Consider the following 24,765-nt stretch of genomic DNA (forward strand, 5'->3'; position numbering starts at 1 on the left):
CTGCTGTGGGACTGCAATCCAGGCCGGTTTGGAGCCGGGGACGGAGGTGCAGCTTGTACAGCCTTTTTCAGTGTCAGCTGGAGGGCCCGAGGAGCCTGTCCGGCCTCACGTTTCGTCTGCTGGAGGTTCGGGAGAACCCTGCCAGCTTCATGCTTCGTCTGCTGGAGGTTCGGGAGAACCCTGCCAGCTTCATGTTTCGTCTGCTGGAGGTTCGGGAGAACCCAGCCAGCTTCATGTTTCGTCTGCTGGAGGTTCAGGAGAACCGCACCAGCCTCATGCCTCGTCAGTTGGAGGGCCCGAGGAGCCTGTCCAGCCTCACGCCACGTCAGCTGGAGGGCCCGAGGAGCCCGTCCAGCCTCACGCCACGTCAGCTGGAGGGCCCGAGGAGCCCGTCCAGCCTCACGCCACGTCAGCTGGAGGGGCCGAGGAGCCCGTCCAGCCTCACGCCTCGTCAGCTGGAGGGCCCGAGGAGCCCGTCCAGCCTCACGCCTTGTCAGCTGGAGGGCCCGAGGAGCCCGTCCAGCCTCACGCCTCGTCAGCTGGAGGGCCCGAGGAGCCCGTCTAGCCTCACGCCACGTCAGTTGGCGGGCCCGAGGAGCCCGTCTGGCCACCTTCTGCTTCACCACCTGTGGCTGCAGCGCCACCTCCTGCGGCTCCCGTGCCGCCGCCTGCAGGACCACCACCTGCTGCGCTACTGCTTGCTGCTTCTGCGCCTCAGCCTGAGGACGACGCCTCGCCTGGTTCTGCCACACCTCAGTCTGAGAACTCATACAAATTCATTTCACCCACTATAGACTGTGTGTTGCTGCAACTTACACAGCCTCCTGCCACGTCAGCTGGGGGGCCCGAGGAGCCCGTCCAGCCACCACCTGCGGCTGCCTCACTGTCACCTGGTTCTGCTTCTGCTACGCCTGGTCCAGCCTCTGCTTCTGCTACGCCTGGCCCAGCCTCATCCGAGTCTTCATCAGACTCTGCTTCTGTTACACCTGGTCCAGCCTCTGCTTCTGCTACGCCTGGTCCGGCTTCAGCCTGTGCTTCGCCTGGTCCAGCCTCAGCTTCTGCTACGCCTGGTCCAGCTTCAGCCTGTGCTTCTGCTTCGCCTGGTCCAGCTTCAGCCTGTGCTTCTGCTTCGCCTGGTCCAGCTTCAGCCTATGCTTCGCCTGGTCCAGCTTCAGCCTATGCTTCGCCTGGTCCAGCTTCGGCTTCGGCTTCTGCTTCGCCTGGTCCAGCTTCAGCCTGTGCTTCGCCTGGTCCAGCCTCAGCTTCTGCTACGCCTGGTCCAGCTTCTGCCTCTGCTCCTGCTTCGCCTGGTCCAGCTTCTGCCTCTGCTTCGCCATCGTCAGGTCCAGCATCGGCCTCTGTTCCTGCTTCGCCTCCGCCTGGTCCGGATTCGGCCTCGGCTTCTGCTTCGCCCTCGCCTGGTCCGGCTTCGGCCTCCGCTTCTGCTTCGCCCTTGCCTGGTCCAGCCTCGGCCTCTGTTTCTGTGTCGGCCTCGCCTGGTCCCGCGGCTGTGTTGCTGCCGCCCAAGCCACGTTTTGCCCCTCGGAATCGCCGGCCGCTTTCCGGGCCGTCAGCTGGACTTCGTTGCCATCGGGGTCGGCCACCTGAACTGATGAACTGTGACCTGCTGTGCTCTCGACCTCCGGGTCGGCCCCCGAAACTTTGACCTGTGACCTGCTGTGCTCTTGGCCTCCGGGTCGGCCCCCTGAGCTTTTGATCTCTGGCCTGCTGTGCTCTCGACCTCCGGGTCGGCCCCCGGAACTCCTGGATTTTGGCCTGCTGGACCGTTGGCCTCCTGGTCGGCCTCCCGAACTTTTGGACTCTATTTTGTTTTGCTGTCGACCCCCCGGAATGTCCTCCTGAAGCTGGGTCTCGGACTCTTGTGCCCTTGTTGTTTTTGACCTGTGTGCTTCTGGTGCTTTGTTTTTGGTTTTGTTAAAACCTTACTACTCCTCGTCGTCATCTGCTTTTGGGTCCTGTTTCCACACACATCGGCGCACCCCGCCGTGACAAATAGTTGATCACATGTTTTGATTTGAATTTCACTACACACCAGTGAAATTTCTCTTGCCTCTTTAACAATAAGTGCATTATTACCTTTAGTTATTACTGTTAGTTACATCTGAAGGACAAATCTATCAATCAAATTAACCACTCGAACAGTCAGAGACAGTAAAATTCCTATTGCAAAATAAACACCTAGACTTCAGCTCAAACACTATTTTAAGTGGGACATGAATGGAGAGTTTTTGTCTTTCATGAATGGTCTAAGGAGCTTGGAAAGAAAAGCGTCTGGACTTCGTTAAGTTGCTTGAAGATGTTTCACCTCTCATCTGAGAAGCTTCTTCAACTCTAGGATCAAATGGTGGAGAGTCCCAGATTTAACCCCTGTAGGAGTGGCCCCCCAGGCAGGACTGGACTGGGACAAAAAAATCAGCCTGGGCATTTTGACGATAGACCAGCCCACCAGGTATTATAGGAAAAGCCATAAAGCCTATGAAAACAAATGCTGGTGTGACAGTGTTGTACACTATCTTGTTGGTGTATATGTATCTAAAAAACTTAAACCTACACCATCCTCCCAATTCTGGTATTTTAAACAGTACCTACCGGAAATATCAAACAACCTGATCAATAATTACATATACCTAACTAGCAGGGTTGCCAACTCCCAGCAAAAAAATAGGGAACCACCCCCCATCCTCCGCCTCATGATGCTTAATCGACGTAATCAACTTTCATCTTTTGCCAGGGTAAAACAAATGCACAGAAACCAATTATTTTTCTACAGTAATTAAATAGATTCAACATCTTTCTTCAACAGAATTGCAGACTGCACACATGGTACCTCCTCAAAGGAAAAAGTACTATAGCTTACTAGGGTATATTAGACTTAATGTTGACTAAATACAATAATGGATTTCTATACATTTTACATCAGATGATCACTTTGGTTGTAAGATTCAGATAATTATTTAATAAAAGCGAGAGATTTTAAATAATAATAAGAAAGAAAAGTATTTCCTTGTGCCCCCCTCTCCCTGTTAATGCCCTACCTGCACCCCTGGCAAAACTTTGCTAGACCCGCCCCTGTACAGTTACCAGCTGTCAGCTACGTAGAAAAGGATCCTGGTGTTATTTGTCTCTCAGAAACAGTTCATAACTTCCCTTCAACTCATTCATGTCACCTAAAAGGTAAACCTGTTTCTCCATCACCTATTCAGCTCTGATGATTCAGTAAGGACATCTCCTGGTTTCATCTTCATGTTTCCCTCTCACCAAACCGATATCATGACCAGCCCCTTTACGGCTGTGGATCCAGCAAACATCAGCTGATACTAGAAAGTAATGTTAAATAAATTCTAACAACAGCTGATCAAGCTTAAACGTGCTGCTGTTGTTTAGCGCGACGTCCGCTGGTTTCTTCTTTCTGGTGCAAAGTGGGCGATAAACAAACAAGAGAGACGGGACTTACTACAGAAAAGCCAATCAGCTGATCATTGATCAGTTTCATGATTGAAGTAGCAACAGGAGAGGGAGGGGGAGAAAATGAGAGAAGAACAGGCAGCAGTGCAGTGTAAAGACGCAGAATAACTCCAGCTTTGTGTCTTTTTTTTCATTCTAGCTGAAGTTTGGGGCAAATTGCGTTCCTTTACACCTAAATACGGAACTTTAAAGTTCAACATTATCGGCTGTAATTGTTCCAGCCCAGAGTCAATCATGACCAATTGACCAATCCACCTTTCATTGTTTATAACGTTACAAAAAAACAAACAAACAAAAAAACGTCGGCCCATAAAAACGAAAAATCACCATCAGGCATACCGGGCATTTGCCCGGTATGCCTGATGGTGATTTTGCCGGTATGCCTGATGGCCAGTCCAGCTATGCCCCCAGGGATCTCAAAACTGGATTATAGATGGCAGACAGTTGGTGTCGTAAGTCACCGCCTCTGTTCAAAGGTGGTCGCTCACAGTGGACATAGATGGGGGCAGGGACATCTCAGTAGGTAGGGTGGTGACCCCATGATCGGAAGGTTTAGGGTTCAAATCCATTCAACGGCAACCCTGAGGTACCTCTGAGCAAGGTACCGACCTTATATACTGCTCCCCGGGCGCCCAGTGGCTGCCCACTGCTTCACTGAGTGAATGGGTTAAATGCAGAGAGGAATTTCCCCAGGGGGGACCAATAAAGTATACATCATCATCATTAGATGGCTTCTTTCACTCCTCTTTCAAACCATCTTCTCTGTCCAAAATGTGAACAGTGGCATCCTTGAAAGAGTGACCTTTGTCCTTTAGATGCAGATGGACAGCCGAGTCTTGTCCTGTGGAGGTGGCTCTTCTATGTTGTGCCATGCGTTTATGAAGTGGCTGTTTGGTTTCTCCAATGTAGAGGTCTGAGCATTCCTCGCTAAACTCTACAGCATACACTACATTGTTAAGTTAAGAATGGCCATCTTTGAACAGAGGTGGTATTGTGCAAGTCTGGTGAGGAACTTTGTCGCATGGAGTCACACAAACCACCTGCAACTCAACACCTCAAAGACTAAGGAACTGGTTGTGGACTTCGGGAGGTCTAGAGCAGGTCCACTGCCGGTTCAGATAGAGGGGGAGGAGGTGGAGGTGGTCAACAAGTACAAGTACCTCGGGCTGTGGGTGGACAATAAACTGGACTGGTCATGCAACACAGAGCACCTGTATAAAAAAGCCCAAAGCCGACTGTACTTCCTCAGGAGGCTGAGGTCTTTTAACATCTGCAGGAAGCTCCTGAGGATGTTTTACCAGTCGGTGGTTGCTGGAGTACTTTTCTATGCTGTGGTGTGCTGGGGGAGCAGCACAGCAAAGAAGGACTCATCCAGGCTGGAGAAACTGATCAGGAGGGCTAGCTCTGTGGTCGGCATGAAGCTGGACACTCTGGTGACAGTGGCAGAGAAAAGGACATTAAAGAAACTGATGGACATTATGGACAATGCTAGGCATCCTCTGCACACGGCCATTAACAACCAGAAGAGTCTGTTCAGTGACAGGTTGCTTCTCCCAAAGACAAGAACTAACAGACTTAAAAACTCCTTTGTCCCACACGCCATCAGACTGTTTAACTCCTCTCTGGAGGGGAGAGGGAGGGGAAACAGGAGGACAAAGGAGGGGGGAACAACTAAGCTGTAGTGCCTCTTCACCTCACTGTGCAATACCTTTTGTGCAATACTTTTGTAAATAGTCAACAGTGCAATAGACCTCAATACTTTAAATGTGCAATTCACTTGTATTTTTATTTTTTATTCCTATTTATTCTATTTATCCCCTTCGTATATTTTATTTATATTGTCTCTGTATTATATATGTGTGTGTGTGTGTGTGTGTGTGTGTGTGTGTGTGTGTGTGTGTGTGTGTATATATATATATATAATATTCTGTAACTCTGTAACTTCTGTCGGTGCTGTGCTTTTTTGGAAATCGAATTTCCCAGAGGAACCCACCCGAGGGATTAATAAAGTTCTATCTAATCTAATCTAATCTAATCTAGGTTAGTGCAAGTCTGCCGTTAGGTTTTGTACTCACGGTTGCCTTTTGTATGCGTGTTTCCTCAGGAGGAATTGTGGCGACCAGGAGGCAGCACACGGACAGTACACAGGGAACGGAGACAGAGCATGGGATAAGGGAGAAGACACGGAACGGGAGTCGGGATCGCACGGGGGATTTATTGTTGTTTGGATTTTCACCCCTGTAAATAAACGCACTGCCTTTAGCGTCAAGTCCTGCATTTTGGGTCCTCATTTCTCACATCCCCACGGTCTGCCAGCCAGACCGTGACAGAACGATCCAGCCAACCACCATGGACCCAGCAAACTCAGGAGTTGCCACGGAGGAGAGATCGCTCGCGCAGCTATGGGATTATTGCCGGAGCGTAGTCCAGGCCGTAGATCCACACAGGAGACACATACAGGTAGTGTTCCTTGACCATCACCTCACATCCACTACCTTCACCACGAACATTCTGGACATTAACAAACTTAGGCACCTGGTCACTAGGTTAAGGGAGAGCTCGAGTTTTGAACTATTTGGCTTGGGTGGTCCGAGCAGGGACAGTTTGGCCGCTCTCCTAGAGACTCTAGCCGCTTGGTTTTTCACGCATCGGCGGAGGGCTTTCCCGTCGATGCTCGCGGCACAATCGTTTGATCCACCGTTACGGAAGGCATGCCGCACTCTCTACCATCATCCCATTACGCCTCAACCCACTCCTGCGGTTTCAGCCCGGTCAGCTGGCAACGGACCAACAGCGCTCATCACCGCAGTGAGTAAACCCGACTCATTTGTGTCTATTAATCATGTCATTGAAAATCAAAACCCAGATGAACAGCAGAAGACAGTTTCCTTTTTTTTTTTTTTTTTTTTTTTTAAGTTAACATGTTCTTTATTTCTTTTTTTCTTTTTTTTCTTTTTTTTTTTTTTTTTTGGCCTGTCCCGTTTGGCTCTTTTGCCATCAGAATTGTTGTCTAAAGGCAAAGAAAGATGCCCAACGGATTTACTTTACCAAACTGACCATCCCAGCCTTGCCGTAATGGTCCATTTGATTCACCTTTTATTGTTTATTTTATTTTCACTTACTGAATACGGGACAGACTTGACTGGGGGAAAGAAGGGGAGAAAGAAAGAGGGAAAGAGAAACAGCTGAGAAGAGGGACGGGGGAGAAGGGCAAAAGACAAAAACCAACAGAACGGGCAGAGAAAAAAAAATGCATATATCAATCACCTGGATCACCTGCTGAGAAAGAAAAAAGAAAGCAAGCAGAAGAGAACAAGAGTAATAGAATAAACAACATCACAATGATATATGGGAATATGACAGTAAATACTAAATGTTAAACATTATTGTGCAGCACATAAGATCAACAGAACACAGTGTGCTTTGAGGTAGGAGCCAAAAAGGGTGTAGTTTGTGGGTGTGATCACCCGTGTGTACACCTGTGAGCATGGACGCGCTTGTTTTTTGTTTTTTTAAAAGGTTCCTTCATGTAATAATCTGCTAGAGGGTGTGGGGGGGCCACAGCCCCGTCCTCCAGGGCGTGAAGCAGGTGTGGAGGAGATCAAAACTCCAGACATCCAGAGGCCCCCAGAACACAAGAGACCAAGGAAGACCAACAGAGGGGCAGCTGCGCCACTGTCCCGGAAAGAGCTGAGGAGAGTCCCAGATGAGGGCTCACTCAGCAGCCGCGGAGCAGAAGCCAGGGGGAGTTGCAGTGACGCGCCCGTGAGCTCCGCCAGCAGCCAGCTGCGCCTGAGTGACCGAGCCCCAGGCCGAGAGGCCGGGGGCACCCCACCTCCGAAGTGGCCCGAGCGAGCCCCAGGCTCCAGGCCCCGATAAGCGGCCGCCAAGGAGTGAGCCAGTGTGTACCTGGACGCCCATCCCCGGACACAAAGAACCACCAACGCACCGATGTCTGAGGGGGTCCGCCACTGGCAGGGGATAGGGGGGGTAGGGGGAGATAGGCCTCCAAACCTTGGAGGGCATGAGATGTCCCCAGAGAGGTGGCGCCTGACACCCAACCTGACATATAGACACAGACATACAGGCACACACAGATACAAACATCCATTCCCACCCTCATGCTCTCAGAAGACAGTTTCCATACACCCGGCCCCGCCTTCACGGAGGAGAAGGCGTCCTCGCAAGCAGCGTTCAACTACATCCACACTCACTCCTGTACTGGTCGAAGACTCAGGACCAGCGGCTCTGGACGCCACAGTGAGTAAAATGGACTCTGCCGGTGCTATAAATTCCCTTCCTGTAAACATGAAAATAGAAACTGTTTGCTGTACCTCCAAAGACTCAGAAAATATTCCCTCTGAGACTGTAAGCTGGGAGCTAGGGAGTTCCGAGCATACAGACCCGAATGACTTTTTGGCTCAGTCTGGCCGCATGGAGACTGAGGTTCTCCCCAGGGCTTCCCCAGAGACCGAACTGGAGGTCTCAGTTGCCTCTGGACCCCTGGAATTTGTTGAGCCGGCTGTAACATTTTCATCCTCTCCACCCTTCATAACAGCCATCTCACCCTCACTTCAGCCTGCTGCCCAGCTGGTAGCTCAGTCTCACAGCTGTATTTGTTTCCTGGGATTTCAATAGTCTGCTGCTCTTGACGTTGGAGTCTTGGATTTCTGTTCTTAGCTGAGTGGAATGGCACATGGTGTGGTCTTCTACTACTGTAGCCGATCCACTTCAAGGTTCACCATGCTGTGTGTTCACAGATGCTCTTCTGCATACCTTGCTTGTCATTAGTTGCCTTCTGCCTACAATTCAAAACCTGTACAACGCCAGGACCATGTGGTGGGTAAGAAATACTGGAGATGAACCTTTCACCATGGACATAAACTCCCCTGTACCAGGAGCTGTAGCCCATCAGGACCAGTACCCCTGGAAATAAGAACTGAATATGTGAGTGTGTGTGATATAACCATAACACACACTTAAACGTATTTACTCCAGATTTAAAAAGTTTGCTCACTGGATTCATTGCACTGAGCTGTGTACTTTGCACATTATGTTCACAGACTTTGCACAACTGTCCTTCCTAGTTTATAATGTTTATGTACCCTACTCTTCTAAATATTTCGGTTTGTATATATACAGTTGTGTGAAAAAGAACATTTTCAGTGAATTTGCTGCAGACCTGTGAAAAACTAAGCGTAACCTATCATTCAGGAACTTGTAGAACCATCTTTAGCAGTAGTAACTAATTAACATCTGAGAAATCATTTACAGTGTTTAGTTCACTGAGGTTGGCAGGCATTTGTTTATACACAGAATTCTTAAGTCCTGTGCATAAACACAGCATTTCACGCATTTACTTTTTCAACCATTCTGTTGTAGATTTGCTGCTGTGGTTGGGATCACTGTCCTGTTTCATAGGTCTTACTTACAGAATGCCTTACTTTGGTATGTTTGAGGAGTTCTTGGTAGACTCAGGGACTGTGACGTGCCCAGGTCCAGTGGCTAAATCATGTCCTCTCTACTACTGTGTTTGAAGGTTGATATTTTCTCTTTTTGGAACATTGTCTAAAAATAGACTTAAATAACCTTTACTATCCATTGTGATACACAGTTTGAACTTCAGTAGGTCATCTTGACAGTGTCAGTGCCCCTGAATGCACTGATATTTGCATCAAGAAGGACTTGAAGAAAAGGTGTACGTAGTGGTTAGAGAAAGAAACTATTTGCCAGAAAATGTCAGGTTGGAATACCCAAAAAAGACTCAGTGGATTAAAGGTGGCACTATCTATGTAGGTTTCTATTGAAAACACACAATTTGTCTCAAATGCCCCAAATAACTCATTTGCCTGTTGGTCCCCTGGAGATCTAACAGGACCTAACTAAGCCTTCTTCTCAGATTTTGGAGACGTTATGCAATCAAAAGGCACTGGGCAATAGGCTAGCGAAGGCACACACTAGACTTCCAGTTGCTTTACTTTCAAAATTAAACTTCAGTTCGTTACCTTTGTCGACTCATTGCCTGGGGAAAGGTGAACATACGTATTGCAAATTTTAAACAGAGTGCACGTTTAACATATTATTTAGAGGCCACCTCGAATCCAAGCGGATTATTTGGTGGCAACACAATTTGGGATCCTTTTTATACTTCAGAGGCAGGACACAAAATGCTCGATAAGCAAAACATTTCACTTCGACTCACAGATCAAAGCTCCAACTGTTTTATTTAAACGACCTGTATTTTATTTTGAAGTCAATCCTCTACTCCCCCCGAGGGTCGGATTTCCGAGTTGGGACGGCGTCTCGTTATCCAGACGGTGTTTATGAGTTTCAAGTTAGATTAACGTGAAAGCAACGTCGACGTTACAAAGACACTGTATTTTAATACCCATCGTTTAAACTCTGTGTTGATGTTTAAAATTGCTTTATCTCACTTTTAATCAGTCCGGGTCGCTCTTTATGGACAACAACGAATTTTGCATATTATCCTAACATAACAGATCGTGCAATCGATTCATTTGCAACATTAATCAAAATGTTAATGCATTGCTATTTGGAACTTTACTTTTAATACTCTATGCTACCACCTTGTGCTGAAAAGTGTTGCAACATTAAGGAAAATGAATTTGGCCATGTTCTTAAAGCCACTGTTTTTGTACTTGTCCTACTTTTGTTCGCTTTTGTTCCCACCACTAACACATGACCCTACGCTGTGTTCACTGCATCATTCCATGTTTGGCACTGATCACCAACTGCACTCATGTATATATCTAACAAATTTCCCACGTGTGGGACTAATAAAGGTTATCTTATCTTATCTATCTACTTAGCACTTTTAATTCTTATTTTTATTTTAATGTCTATTTTAGCGTAATTTATGACAGTATGTTTGCACTGAAGCACCGCCGCAATTTCCTAATGTTGTAAACCTGCTCAACATTTGGCAATAAAACCCTTTCTGATTCTGATTTAGAGCAAAAATCTCACATCTTCCACTCTGTCAAATGGCAAAACTACAAACTCATCTTCAAGATTCTAATGAGCAGTTTTTTTTTTCTGTGTATGTTAGTGTTGCCCCAAAGATAGTGGTTTAAAAGTGTTTTTTTTTATTCATTTTCATCTCTATTTCTTAAATCTAATCAAGCCACCCTCAAGCCAAAAAGATTCTCTACTGTTGAGCAACAATACTTGATTTTAGCATCCTAGATTAAAAATGTTTTTCACATTTTTTTTTCCCATGAAATAAGGCCAGAGTTCAGAGTAAACTTTATTTGCTTTGCCAAGTGATAGTAATACTGAGCTTCGCCCTCACTGCAGTGATAGCACTTGTTGCCTACTCTCAGACTGAGTCATCTGTCTTACAGGAGAAATCGTACCCACGTACAGTGACTGTATTTACAGAATGGATTCAATCATTTCTGTAATTGGAACCTATGTTTCCTGGGATCTCAAGAGTCTGCTGCTCTTCGCTGCAGTTTTCATCATCACTGCAGACTATATTAAGAATCGTCGGCCAGCAGGCTATCCTCCAGGACCCCGGGGTCTTCCAATTATGGGCAACCTATTCACTATAGATCAGAACAGAGCCCATGAGAGTATGACACAGGTACCTGTGAATCTTAAAATTTTACTTATTAACTCATATTTTCATCTCAAGCCTTGTGTGCAGTGTTGGGGAGTAACGGAATACATGTACCGCCGTTACGTATTTAAAATACAAAATATGAGTAACTGTATTCCGTTACAGGTACCGTTTAAAAAGGTGGTATTCAGAAAACAGTTACTTTGTTGAAATAAATGGATTACACTGCGGTACTTTCCTGTTTCATTTTGTCGCGGGTCAGGACTGTTTGGGTTTTGTTTGACAGCTACGTTCTGTTGTTCCAGGCGGCAGCGTTACAGTTGTTACAGGGCGACGCTCTCTCTCTCTGCGACTGTGTGTTTCCTGGGTGAGAGAGCGCCTTTTCGTTGTTGTTGTTGTTGTTGTTGTTGTTGTGCTAAGCTAACAAGCAGAATGCTACAAGCATAGCTCTAAAGAATGTAGCATCATGGGCAGTGTAGTCCGTGCTGCAGGGAGAATGGACTGCCATACACGTTATGGGTCTGTGAGCGCGAGGAGGGAGAAAAAGGGGAGTGGAAAGGTACGAGTTATCATCGAGCAGAAACGGGAGCTGGAAGCATGTAAATATAATAATAACCACTTCAGCCAAGAAGAGTGCCTGACGAGCCCAGTTGTAAGTAAGCTATTAAGACTCGACTGTACACCGTGTTCGTGTTTTCCTCCGAAAACAATAAGTTCCGTTGGAGCAGTCTTTCAACGCCTCTCTCTGTCTTTCGCAAGAAAAGTTGACCCACACAACAAAGTAAAGCTATTTTTCGGCTACGAGCCGACAGGGACCCCGCCGTATTAGTCAGAGGTCCCTTTACTACAGTTCGGAGTCGCGGACCTTCAGTAATAGTAATAAATCACACGGCAATAGTAGGGGAGACCGGGGATAGTTGTAACATTTTTGACATTTCTGTCTGTAAATTGGAGCTCGTTTAAGGTAGTGGATTCAAAATGTAATGGAAAGTATTTACATGTCTCTGCTATTAAATAGTGCAGCTATTTTCTCTGCAGCACAATTACCCATTGCATGGTATGGCCTCAAACACAAAGAGTGAAATGTTACAATTAACCCCATAGTCTGGGTTAGTTGTAACATATCCTGGGGTGAAATGTAACACAATGAAATAAGGGTACTGACAAAATATTAACATGTAATCTTTGTTTATTCAACACATGAATGCACTTAGAGCCATTTATGTAGCTGTGTGTGTGTGACAGAATGCAGACATCTAGCTTTTGAACATATTCCAACCCCCCAAAAAAGACAAATTATGGAATTTTCTGCAACTGAATATTTCATTAATTTTGGTTGGTCTTCCTTGAGTTTGGCCTCATTGGCTCAGTGGGCATTATAACCTACAACTCTTGCACCAATTTTAAACATAACAATGAAGCTGAAAAAATGTAGTTGTTCACCAGCATCGCAATTCCATTACTTTTTATCATGGCTTACCTTGGTGTGGTTTGCAAAGTGCTTCAGAAAGATGAGGAAATCTGTTTCTTGCACCCATCCTGACTTATTTCCACTACCAGTACTTCCTACTGGTCCATCTCTGACACAGTGGTCTGCATAATGTATGTGTGGGGAACACAAACAGTGAAGTAATTGTGTTGCCAATGGCATTAACCGCATATACAAAAGCGACCAGTGAACCTCTCTCTGCTGATGTCGTTGCCCCAACTTGTTTAATATAAGTTAAAGTAATAGTGTGGTAAGTTGCAACATCTGCATTATTGTTACAACTAACCCAGACTGTTGCTGTTACAACTGACCCAGACTCCTATAGCCATGAACTAGCTAACATTACAGCCAACGGCTAAAGCATTAGCACTAAAGACCTGCGCAGAATATATCCCCATAGACATACAAATAACATAATTTAAATTTGATGAGTTTAACTGCAAAGCAGATAATGCTATTAAACATTGAAATAAAGTAGAAAAACTTACTTTTTGGCATACAAATTACTTTTTTTCATGTTAAATTGTCTGTGTTTGACAAAATGTGCTGATTTTTCACATGTGATAGCAGAACTGAATTGGGCATCATTTGAAACTTAGCCCTGATTGGAGAAATTGGAAGTGTTACAACTGACCCACGTTACAACTATCCCCGGTCTCCCCTACATTCACGTTGTTGTAAAAAGCATGATAATATATTAAGTAATCCAAAGTATTCAGAATACGTTACTGTCATTGAGTAACGTAACGGAATACGTTACAGAATACATTTTGGGGCATGTATTCTGTATTCTGTAATGGAATACATTTTAAAAGTAACCTTCCCAACACTGCTTGTGTGTATCTTCTTTGATAAATCCTTTACCAGTTAGCAGAGAGATATGGAAATGTGTACAGTCTACGGATGGGACAGGCACGGATGGTGGTTTTAAACGGGTTTGATATTCTGAAAGAAGCTCTAGTGACGCAGGGAGACAGCCTGGCGGACCGCCCGGACCTTCCTTTACAGACTGATATAGCACATGGACTAGGTAAGACTACTATAGATCAAAACAGACCCAAAGCTTGAAAGTTCAAAGTTTTAAGGTTCTTTTTTGTTTGCTTTCCCCTCTCTATTTCTGGTCAGGTGTCTTTACCAGTAGTGGAAACCTCTGGAAGCAGCAGAGACGCTTTGTACTTTCGACCCTTAGACAGTTTGGATTTGGCAAGAAGTCACTTGAATCTGTGGTCCTGGATGAATTTACATATTGTGCAAAAAACATCAGAAGCTATAAAGGTACGTGCTTATTACACAGTGAGATTTTATAATGAACAAATTCACAGTTTACATAAAAGTTTCTTGTCTATTCTGGAGGTAAGCCATTCGATCCACACCTTATTCTCAACAATGCTGTCTCCAACATCATCTGCTCCCTGGTGTTCGGCCATCGCTTTGAGTACGGTGAAGAGAAGTTCATTAAAATGATGCAACTGTTTGACAAAGCGCTCCAGATTGAAGGCTCCATTTGGGGACAGGTACAGCATTTAAATATACTGATCACATCCTAAATTCATGTGCCGCAACTGTGAAATGTATTCGTTACTGTGATACAATTTATAGTAAGGTCAGTGAATGATGTTTTTTTGACACAGGTATGTAAAGTTTATTAATAATGAACTCTCACTACTTGAAGATTATGTAAGTGTCTGTCATAATTAAGACCAGTCACCATAGAGAGGTGTGGAGGTAACTGTAGATGGTTTATGTTAATGGACAATTGGACAAACAAAACAAAACATGCGATGAAGTCACAATGCTTTCCAAGAGCGTATGGGATCAAAATAAAGGCAGAGTCTGGAGATATTCTGATCATCTTCTAGACATATTACACACACATATTACAGTACGAGTGAATGTTTTTGACATATAAGTTGTAACAGTGTTTCAGTCATTTACAAAAACACAAAGACAAACGATTTTCCCAATCAGAACTTCACCTTATGGGCTTTATATTCAGCAAAATCATTGACAGCAATGATCAAAGTCATAATCCTGCAGACTTCTCTCCTGTTTCCCTTGAGCACTGTTTTACTTTGCTTGGTAAATATCATTTAAAATGCCACTGCGCCAACAAACCAATATATATCGTACTTGCCAAAAACCAAATTGCTTCATAGTTAACAGCTTAGGGCACATTTTCCACTTGGTACCCTGTCAGAATCTACACAGAATCTACAGAATCTACAGATATCAGGCTCTTGTAGAGCAAAATTGAATATTTTGGTCTAAATAACCCAAAATGTGATGTCCACATAGGTGGACACCAGGTCCTAGGAGGTTAAAGGTGAAATGTAGACGTCAAATCAAAAGTAGTTTAATGGCCAGTTATACCCTGGACCCCAGAGGGTTAAACCTTTTTTTTTTTTTAAGTAACGCAATAGTTGCTTTTCAAGTAATTAATTACTTTTAGAATCTTGTAACTCAGTTACTTTTTTGAAGTAGTAACTAGTAACTATAATCAATTACTTTTTCAAAGTAACTTGCCCAACACTGGACATAAACAGGTTGCTTTAGTTTAGACCCCCAACCGGTTACGGTAGATGGCTGCCCCTCCCTGAGCCTCCTTCTGTAGTATTAACCAAACTTTTGACTGGTTCTGTCTGTCTGGTTTTCAGACAGTTTATTTAGACTGAGGCATGGCATTTGCACTAACGTGAATGTATTGTTCCAATCTGTTTCTGTTTGTAGCTCTACAATGCATTTCCTGTCCTGATGAGACGTTTACCAGGTCCACATCAGACTGGCAAGCAGATGTGGAATGAAGTGAAGGATTTCATACGAGTAGAGCTAAATGAGCACAAGAAGACCTGGGATCCCTCAGAAACACGTGACTACATTGATTGTTACCTCAGTGAGATTCAAATGGTAGGAGATTAGACTTAATTTGCCATTATAAATTGCCATGTAATTCAGGTAACACTGCCAATAAAGGCACTTTTTTAAATCATTTCCAATGTTTTAAAATGTGTGTTTGCATGTATTTTCAGAATAAGGGGCAGGACGACAACACTTTTGATGAGGAAAATCTGGTTATTTGTGTTTTGGATCTTTTTGTGGCTGGATCTGAAACCACATCCACCACCCTGCGTTGGGCTTTCCTCTACATGGCAAAATATCCTGAGATTCAGGGTAAGAGTATTGACCAGGCCTGGAAAGCTCTCTGTTTTTATTAAATAATCTGGACATGTGTGGCACTAAAGGAACATTCTGGTCATAATTTAAGTGTAAACTTTACTATTTCCAGGTTATACTCAGCTTTTTAGATGTATAATGTATTGTGCAATGGTGCACAAATCTCTTTAATAATCAGCGCTGTTGCACTACGCTGTAAATTTCATTGCTGAAATACTGTTTTCTTTTGTCTTTTGCACAGAAAAGGTACAGGCTGAGATAGACAGAGAGATTGGAGAGTCCAGACAGCCTTCAATGGAGGACCGTGCAAACCTGCCTTACACTGATGCTGTTATCCATGAGATCCAGAGGATTGGAAACATAGCTCCTCTTGGCGTGCCGCATGTCACCAACAGAGATGTCGAGCTGGGGGGCTACACAGTCCCAAAGGTCATTGCTCAAACCAATTTTCAGTAAAAGACAAACATGGTTTATGTCATATTTCATTTTGTGTGTTTTATTTACCATTATTCCAATTGCCAGGGAGTTATAGTAATTCCCAATTTGACATCTGTGCTGTTTGACAAGAAAGAGTGGGAGACGCCTCACACCTTCAATCCAAATCACTTTCTGAATGAGGAGTGCAAGTTTGTGAAACGAGCAGCTTTTCTGCCTTTCTCTCTTGGTAAGGAACGACTCTGTAGATATTTTATTAATGTCTGTGCAAGATTTTTCAGCAGCCTCTCCAAACATGCACTGTAAAATGTGCTGTTTAAGAGATGGCTGGTGAAGGACAAAAAGAGATCCTAAGTAATTCTATTGAATCAGTAACTGATCTGTGCACAGTCATCCAAAGGAAATCTAGGACTAATGTCAGTGTCTTGTCTCAGGTAAGCGGGTGTGTCTTGGAGAGAGCCTGGCCAAGATGGAGCTTTTCCTCTTCTTCACCTCCTTCATGCAGCACTTCACATTCTCCATGCCTGCCGGGGTGAAGCCTGATATGGACTACCGCTTTGGGCTCACTCTGACACCGAAGAATTATGAAATCTGCGTAACCCCACGTCATTAGAAACTCTGATATAGTTCAGAGTTTAGAGAATATGACAAGTTTAATAGTTGATTGCATATTTTGATCTGAATTTCACTACGCACCAGTGAAATTTCTCTGCTTTCTTTAATAATAAGTGCATTATTTCCTTTAGTTGTTTTTGTTAGTTACATCAACGTCATTGTCTCCATACAGTCTTTGGTTTTGGTCCATTTTTTTATGTCAGTCCTTTTTTAGGGATGAGTACCGGTTCTGACATAAACGGTAGTAACCAGACCGAAAAGCAGCGCACATTTCGGCGCTTTATTCCGGTGCTTTTTTTTACTGAGATGTCATACACTTTGGATTCTAGCCAATCATTTTACCTTTGCAATCGTAGTAGGCGGGCCCAGGTACGTACGTTCTTTTAGAGCAGAGCTACAGATTAAAAATGCCCAAGGCGAAGCAGTCAAAGTCTGGCTGTACTTCACAGCAAAAGATGCAAACTCAGCAGCAACAAGTGCTTTAAGCTGATACTGTGATACTGTCAAAGGAGGTAACACCTCGAATCTGATGAAACACCTGGCGACGCATAGCGGGGGTTTTTTAAAGCCAAGAAATGCACCGTATTTGATAGCTTGCTGCAAGCCCTCACACCGAGCACATCTACTGCGGGTGTGGTGCCTGTTATCAGACCTGGAGTTAGCAACATCCCCCAAGAACCCGAAGAGGAGAGTCCTGGCCCCTAGCCCTGCCAGTGTAGCAGAAATGATGACGGATGATGATGGCAGCAGCAGCCGTTCTTCTCTGCATGAGTAGCTTAATGTTGTTCGTGTGTAATTTACATTGAGTGGGCTAACCACGTTATTACATTAATGCATGTAAGGTGAACTAGCAAACACCGTCGTAGTTACATGCGGCTGTCTTCTTGTTTGATGGCAGATACTCCCTTCACCCTGGCCAAAAAGGCTAAAATGACCAAAGAAAAAGAGGGAAACAGCTAAACATGAGAGGGTTTTGGACAAAGTTTGTGTTTTTCATTCTTTAAGCACTGGTTCGAGCACTGTTTAAGCACCGGCACCGTTTCAAAAGTACCGGTTTGGTACTGGTATCGGATAAAACCTAAATGATACCCATCCCTATCCTTTTTTCTTTACCTTTTTCTTTTTGATGGACTTTTATTATGCAGCTAAAGAGAGGACAAACAGGTAGATTGGGTGTCCTTTAATGGCCTAAAAGCAAAACCAGAAAACAAAAAGTATAAAAATTAAATAGGAACCAAATTGGTAGCTAAATACGGCAGCATGCACAGTGGTTAGCTGCATGTTCTCAGAGTCTTTGTGTGGGTTCTGTCCAGGAGCTCCTGCTTCCTCTCACAGTCCAAAAACATGCAATTAGTGGGGTTAGGTGAACTGGTGATTCTAAATTGTCCATAGGTTTTCAAGACTCTGTCAAACAGTCTGTGTGCATCACTACTGTCGTACATACTGTAGTTCCTAAGTTATATTAAAATGGAAATTTTACTCACTGCGTGATAGGAGTGTTGTTTATTCCTCCAATAAAATTCTGCTTACTTGACCTAGATGAGATGTAGTATTTACTTTGACTTGCTGTATTTGTTGTATAGATTCAGTATTTTCTGTAATCAGATCCTGTCTTTCCTGGGATTTCAGTAGTCTGCTGCTCTTTAATACAGTTGTCCTTGTCATAGCAGACTACATCCAACACATAAAACTACATACAGCACACACTTGCATTTAATTTTGGTGAGCCCATGGAAGTTGGAGTCTTGGTTTTCTGTTCTTAACTACTACTGTAGCCGATCCACTTCAAGGTTCACCATGCTGTGTGTTCACAGATGCTCTTCTGCATACCTTGCTTGTCATTAGTTGCCTTCTGCCTACAATTCAAAACCTGTACAACGCCAGGACCATGTGGTGGGTAAGAAGTACTAGAGATGAACCTTTCACCATGGACATAAACTCCTCTGTACCAGGAGCTGTAGCCCATCAGGACCAGTACCCCTGGAAATGAGAACAGAATGTTTGAAAGTGTGATATTACTATAACACTGAGCTGTGTACTTTGCACATTATGTTCACAGACTTTGCACAACTGTTCTTCCTAGTTTATAATGTTTATGTATTTTTGTACCCTACTCTTCTAAATATTTCGGTTTGTATATATACAGTTGTGTGAAAAAGAACATTTTCAGTGAATTTGCTGCAGACCTGTGAAAAACTAAGCGTAGCCTATCATTCAGGAACTTGTAGAACCATCTTTAGCAGCAGTAACATAGTCATTTTATCTGAGGAATCATTTCTTATATATAATTTACAGTGTTTAAAGTTGGAAGGCCTTTGTTTATGCACAGGTTTCTTAAGTCCTGTGCATAAACACAGCGTTTCATGCATTTACTTTTTCAAACATTCTGTCGTAGATTTGCTGCTGTGGTCAGGATCACTGTCCTGTTTTCAAACCCAGCTTCAGCCAAGCTTTACCTGTTGAGCAGAATTCCTTACTTTGGTATACAGAGGAGTTTATGGTATGGTCCTTTCTCTAAAGACAGTTTGCCTTGATATCTGGTCATCTGTGCAGTCATCATTATACCTCTTCAGATCTCTGGTTCTCCTGCTCTCTGGTAATATTTGCTATGCCCCTAAAGCGTCATATCTTTTAGAGCTCATTAACTGGTCAGAGACCAATAAAGTTAAATTATTGTGAAGTTAAGCAATAATTGTGGTTTGATAGAACTGTAGGCTGGATGCAGTTATTGTTTCCAGGATCATCTTGGAGAAGGACTTTGTAGGAGAATATATTTTGCATTGTGAAGATTGAACTTCTTCCATCAGGGGCAGGTGTGTTGTATTCATTAGTACACTTTTTTATTTGCCTGTCTAAGACTGGGGGTAGATTTTCATCTATATTACACAGTAACAAGAAATCCAGGTCATTAAAGATATAACTGCAATTAATAATAGTTTTTTATAGCACCTGGAGCTGGACTGAACTGATACACACTACTCCTCATGGTACACCCATCTTTGGATGAGAGTAGATAAGAGTCCCATCAAAAATATCAAACAAAAATGATCAAAAGAAAAAAAAGATTAAAAAAAAGATAAAATATTTGCATCTAAAATGCAAAAATGTAATCTTGTACAAGTGATATACAAGAAAAACAGTGAAGGAGTACATAAATATTATGCGTAAGCCAATGTTATTTTTACTTTCCGCTATTGAGCATCGTGAAAATCAACAACAACAACAAAACGTCTGCTGTACCTCCAACTTCAGCTTGTTTTTTTCTTAGCTTGTACTAATTTAACTGGATTTTATAACACAATGTAAATTAAAATACTAACTCTCTAAAACACACTGTCCTCAGTACATCGGACAAAACTAAGTCATCATTCTGGTACCTTCTTTGTTATCTGCACTTTAGTGCAAATTCTCAAAGCTCTCTTAGTTAAATCAAAAACCAAACTGTAATTCATGGAGCGCGAGGCTTTTGTGTCCTCAGCTGTCTGCTGCTAATAGTATGCTAGCAGACAGCACAGAGTAAAAGGCACAGTATGAATGTGAGTATCAATGGAGGAATTTTGCTTTTAGTGGAAGAGCGGTCAATAAGAAAAAGCTCTAGAAAGACACAAGCTGATGAATGCCATTCAATTTAACACTCACCAGTTAACTGAACTCACCTGAGTTAGTAGTAGTATTATAGTAGTAGTACAAATACGCTAGTATTTGTTCTGGTAAACAGAACATAATTATAAACATACAAAGTAAGTACTAATTTATTATGAATGAATGAATTAGGAACATGCTCAAGGTTATTTGTCTCCAATTGACTCCAATTCACTTCTTAAAAACTGTATTAGATTTATTGAGAACACAGGAAAAAGAGTCCATGTGTAGTATAGCTTTGATGTTTGACATCGGTGGTGTTTATTTTCATCTTTAAGTAAATCTACCTGCTCCAACTGAAGCTAAGTATGTTTGTTGCGTGCAACGTGTAGCCATCTTGTTACTGGTTAATCTTGAAGGCTGAAGCTGAGCCTTTTTGATGTATACATGTTGTATACACACAAGCCCCCAGGCTCAATGCAAACTCAAGACTTTTCCCAGCTTGCTGCAATGAAAAAGCATGTGCATCAAAATAAACTATTTCCAATAGTGTGATTTGAGTTCTAAGCATCCCAGAAACGATACAGAAAAGCATGAAGTCAAACATAACTTTTAAAAACACCAGCATAGGCTTATAAGGCCCTGAAGGTAAAAAAATTACATTTTCCGCGCAAACGACGTCACTTCCGGTTTCGGGCAGATAATGGCGGACACGCGATAGTTCGCGCTGACCTATATTCCAACGTAGGAAGTGTTATGAACAGCTGATCGGATCAGCAAAGCGTGTTTCTGGAATATTATGTTTTTGTTGCTGCAAGCATTTTTTTATGCAATTTTTGCAAAGCTATATGTGCAAGTAACCCGTGACCTAGGACAAGCTAATGGCATAAGACGTAAGTACAACTCCTTCGGTTTAATATGCAAAAAAAATTATTGCGCTAGCTTACGTGGTTCCAGTTCTACAGGGATTTAAAAATAGTTAGGCAAAACGGAGCGTGCTGCTCCGACCAGTTTTAAAGGGTTAATGATATATTTTATGTCATAATTTATAAAATTAGGTTAGAAACGATAGAAGACAAATGGCACGATAGACACTTTTCTATCGTCCACAAGATATATATCGTCATATCACCCAGCACTACTGTGGTGATGTGCAGAGGACATTGTAGTGTCAATATCCAAAAACTTACTGACCTAAGTGTACTTGTCAGGGGACTGAGTGAGCCATATGTCGATCACCAGCAAACCCAAGCAAACAAACACTATCAGTCAGATAGCTGGTAATTTAAACTCTTGCCAAAACCAGTGGAGAGAGGAAAGAAAGCCTTCAAGTAACATTAATCGATCCATTTTCTGTAAGGATATTATGGTCCACTTATGAAATAACAGATGCTGTAGCAGCATGACAGCATCTAGCCTCTTTACATGATCATCACACCAAAATCATGACTGTGGATCCTAATATACAATAGGATCTCATATAGAAAGAAAACCCTGACAAAGATGGGTTATGCCAGATCTTTTAAGTTGAAGTAATAAGATGGTGTTTGAAACTATACACGATATGTCTGATGATTACAACTTTACACTTCATCCTACTTTAGTCACACCGTACAACCAATTATAATTCCTGCTGTAAATGGGAATAAATATTTTTAGGATCCATTTTTCAAATATTATAGGTCATTTTATTTAGGAATTATGGAACTTCCAAGAAGTGATCCCACAAAGACTGAAATTGCCTCCTGCATACACAATTTGTTTTCTCTGCTTTACTGTAGAACCTCAGTATTCGTGTCTTGATGCATCCTCAGTCATCCAGGTAATCCCAAAAGTTGATTCTGTTTATCTGGAAGAAGCATTTTCAGTTTTGTCACTTATCCAAGTGACTGAAGAAGTCACTTGGACGAGCAACAAAACGTTTCTCCCAACTCAGTATTCATTTAGCGTAACTGTATTTGCACGATGGTTTCAGTCTTTTTTCTGTGATTGGATCTGATATTTCCCAGGATTTCACAAGTCTGTTGCTCATGACTGCATATTATATTAAGAACTTGCTATTTTAACTTCCAAACAGAGAGAATGGGTATTCCAGATATCAGTGTAGCAGATTGGAAAGAGGTAGTCTGTCCTGAACTAAGCCAAATGATCAAACTCACCAAAATGAGTCTACATGGCACAGTGGTGATGACTGGCCTGATCTAAAAAGAACATCAGGTATTAAAGTTCCAATTAAAGTGCTAAAAAAGAGAAAATGCACCATTCTTTTTTGTTTTTTTGTAATGTTAAATTCCAGTTTCACATCATGAATTGTGTTTATTGACTTGGTAAAGATAATTTATTCTACTTAGAATGGAAATACTAACCCATAATTTACATGCATCAAGAAATTGCTTATTATAAAGCAAATTATAAAGTTAATGAAACTGTCTGTAAAAATCTGTAAAAATCGCATCTGCATGAAATAAAACCACACTCTTCATGAAAATGGTGAAAATCACTTAAGAAAATAGCAGGAGTCTTCTGAGTGCAGGGATTTACAGGCAGTTGATTAAGTTTGTGATGGCAGGAAAAACAACAAGTAAATTAACAAGCAATTTCATTTGATTATTATTATAATAAGATTTTTTTTTGGGGGGGGGGGTAACAACAATAACAATAATAATATTTATATTTATAATAATTAATGTAAAATAATAACAGTGTGCAATACACATACACGTATTCTTCATTTTATTACTAAGTTAAGTTACTGTGTCGTGTTTTGTGTTGCACGTAGTGCCAATGTGGGACAGTTTTTTAATTTCATTGTACTATGTATGACTGTGCAATGACAAAGATAAAGAGACAGCTGGAGCCTATCCCAGCTGTCTTAGGGCGGCAAGAATTAACCTATCCCCACTACCTTGAAAGAACCCACGCAAACATGGGGAGATACCACATACCACGTGAACAGATCCACAGAAGACGCCATCGCCGTAGTTCTCCACTTTGTGATGATCCACCTGGAGCAGCGACAAAGCTACATTCAAATACTCTTTATGGATTACAGCTCAGCTGTCAATGCAATCATTCTGGATATCCTCATCACCAAACTGGTCGTTCTTGCCCCCCTCCCTCTCACATGTGCCTGGATAAATAACTGTAAGACTTGGCCCCCATCTCTCCTCCACTTGCATGCAGAGCACCAGCTCCCCACAGGGATATGTGTTGAGCCCCTTCCTGTATTGTCTCTACACCCATGACTGCAGTCGGACCCACAACAACAACCTTATCATCAGGTTTGCTGATGACACCACAGTAGTAAAATTAATCTCAAAGGGAGACGAGGCAGCCTACAGAGAGGAAGTCCTGAAGTTGGCAGTCTGGTGTTCTGAGAATAACCTGGCACTGAACACCAAGAAAACCAAAAAGATTGTCATTGACTTCAGGAGGCACAGCACTGACTTAGCCCCCCTGTACATCAACGGTGAGTGTGTGGAGAGGGTCCACAACTTCCAGTTCCTCCACATCCTCATCTCTGCTGACAACATCATAGCAGTTGTCAAGAAGGCCCAGCAGTAGCTGTCCTTCCCGAGGGGCCCCAGGAAGCACAAACTGGACCCCAACCTGCAGCTGACGTTCTACTGCTTGTCCATTGAGAGCCTGCTGACATACTGCATCACAGCATGGTGCGGACGTTGCACCAAGAGAGCGGGGTGAGACTTCAGAGAGTAGTTAAGGCAGCTCAGAAGATCATTGGCTGCTCTCTCCCCTTCCTGATGGACATTTATACCTCCCGCTGCCTCAGCAGAGCAACAAATATCATCAAGGACAGCTCCCACCCTGATTTTGATCTGTTCAACCTGCTTCCAATTTAATTCAATTCAATTTTATTTATATAGCGCCAAATCACAACAAAAGTCGCCTCAAGGTGCTTTATATTGTACAGTAGATACAGAAAAAACTCAACAATCATATGACCCCCTATGAGCAAGCACTTTGGCGACAGTGGGAAGGAAAAACTCCCTTTTAACAGGAAGAAACCTCCAGCAGAACCAGGCTCAGGGAGGGGCGGGGCCATCTGCTGCGACCGGTTGGGGAGAGAAGGAAGACAGGATAAAGACATGCTGTGGAAGAGAGACAGAGATTAATAACAGATATGATTCAATGCAGAGAGGTCTATTAACACATAGTGAGTGAGAAAGGTGACTGGAAAGGAAAAACTCAATGCATCATGGGAATCCCAGGCAGCCTACGTCTATTGCAGCATAACTAAGGGAGGATTCAGGGTCAGCTGGTCCAGCCCTAACTATATGCTTTAGCAAAAAGAAAAGTTTGAAGCCTAATCTTGAAAGTAGAGATAGTGTCTGTCTCCTGAATCCAAACTGGAAGCTGGTTCCACAGAAGAGGGGCCTGAAAACTG

The 24,765-nt window shown here is 43.1% G+C and overlaps 1 protein-coding gene across 2 annotated transcripts; it reads left to right on the plus strand.

Moving 5' to 3' along the window:
• Positions 1–7,518: 7,518 nt before the first annotated feature.
• On the plus strand, positions 7,519–19,112 carry LOC146607245 (cytochrome P450 2J4-like). 2 transcript variants are annotated; one of them, XM_085348832.1, is made up of 10 exons: positions 7,519–7,746; positions 10,851–11,092; positions 13,425–13,587; positions 13,683–13,832; positions 13,911–14,071; positions 15,285–15,461; positions 15,584–15,725; positions 15,970–16,157; positions 16,251–16,392; positions 16,598–19,110. In XM_085348832.1, exons 1-10 carry the CDS (start codon positions 7,608–7,610, stop codon positions 16,774–16,776), a joined length of 1,683 nt encoding a protein of 560 aa, XP_085204958.1. In that variant the 5' UTR covers positions 7,519–7,607; the 3' UTR covers positions 16,777–19,110. The 2 variants fall into 2 exon arrangements, with proteins under 2 accessions (XP_085204958.1, XP_085204959.1); XM_085348833.1 differs by lacking the exons at positions 7,519–7,746; positions 10,851–11,092 and adding an exon at positions 11,118–11,720 and having other exon boundaries at positions 16,598–19,112.
• Positions 19,113–24,765: the final 5,653 nt, after the last annotated feature.

Source organism: Diplotaxodon limnothrissa, linkage group LG23 (assembly GCF_057381915.1).
Source record: "Diplotaxodon limnothrissa isolate DT_005_m linkage group LG23, D_limnothrissa_male_GT1.1, whole genome shotgun sequence".
In the NCBI taxonomy this organism is placed as follows: Eukaryota; Metazoa; Chordata; class Actinopteri; order Cichliformes; family Cichlidae; genus Diplotaxodon; species Diplotaxodon limnothrissa.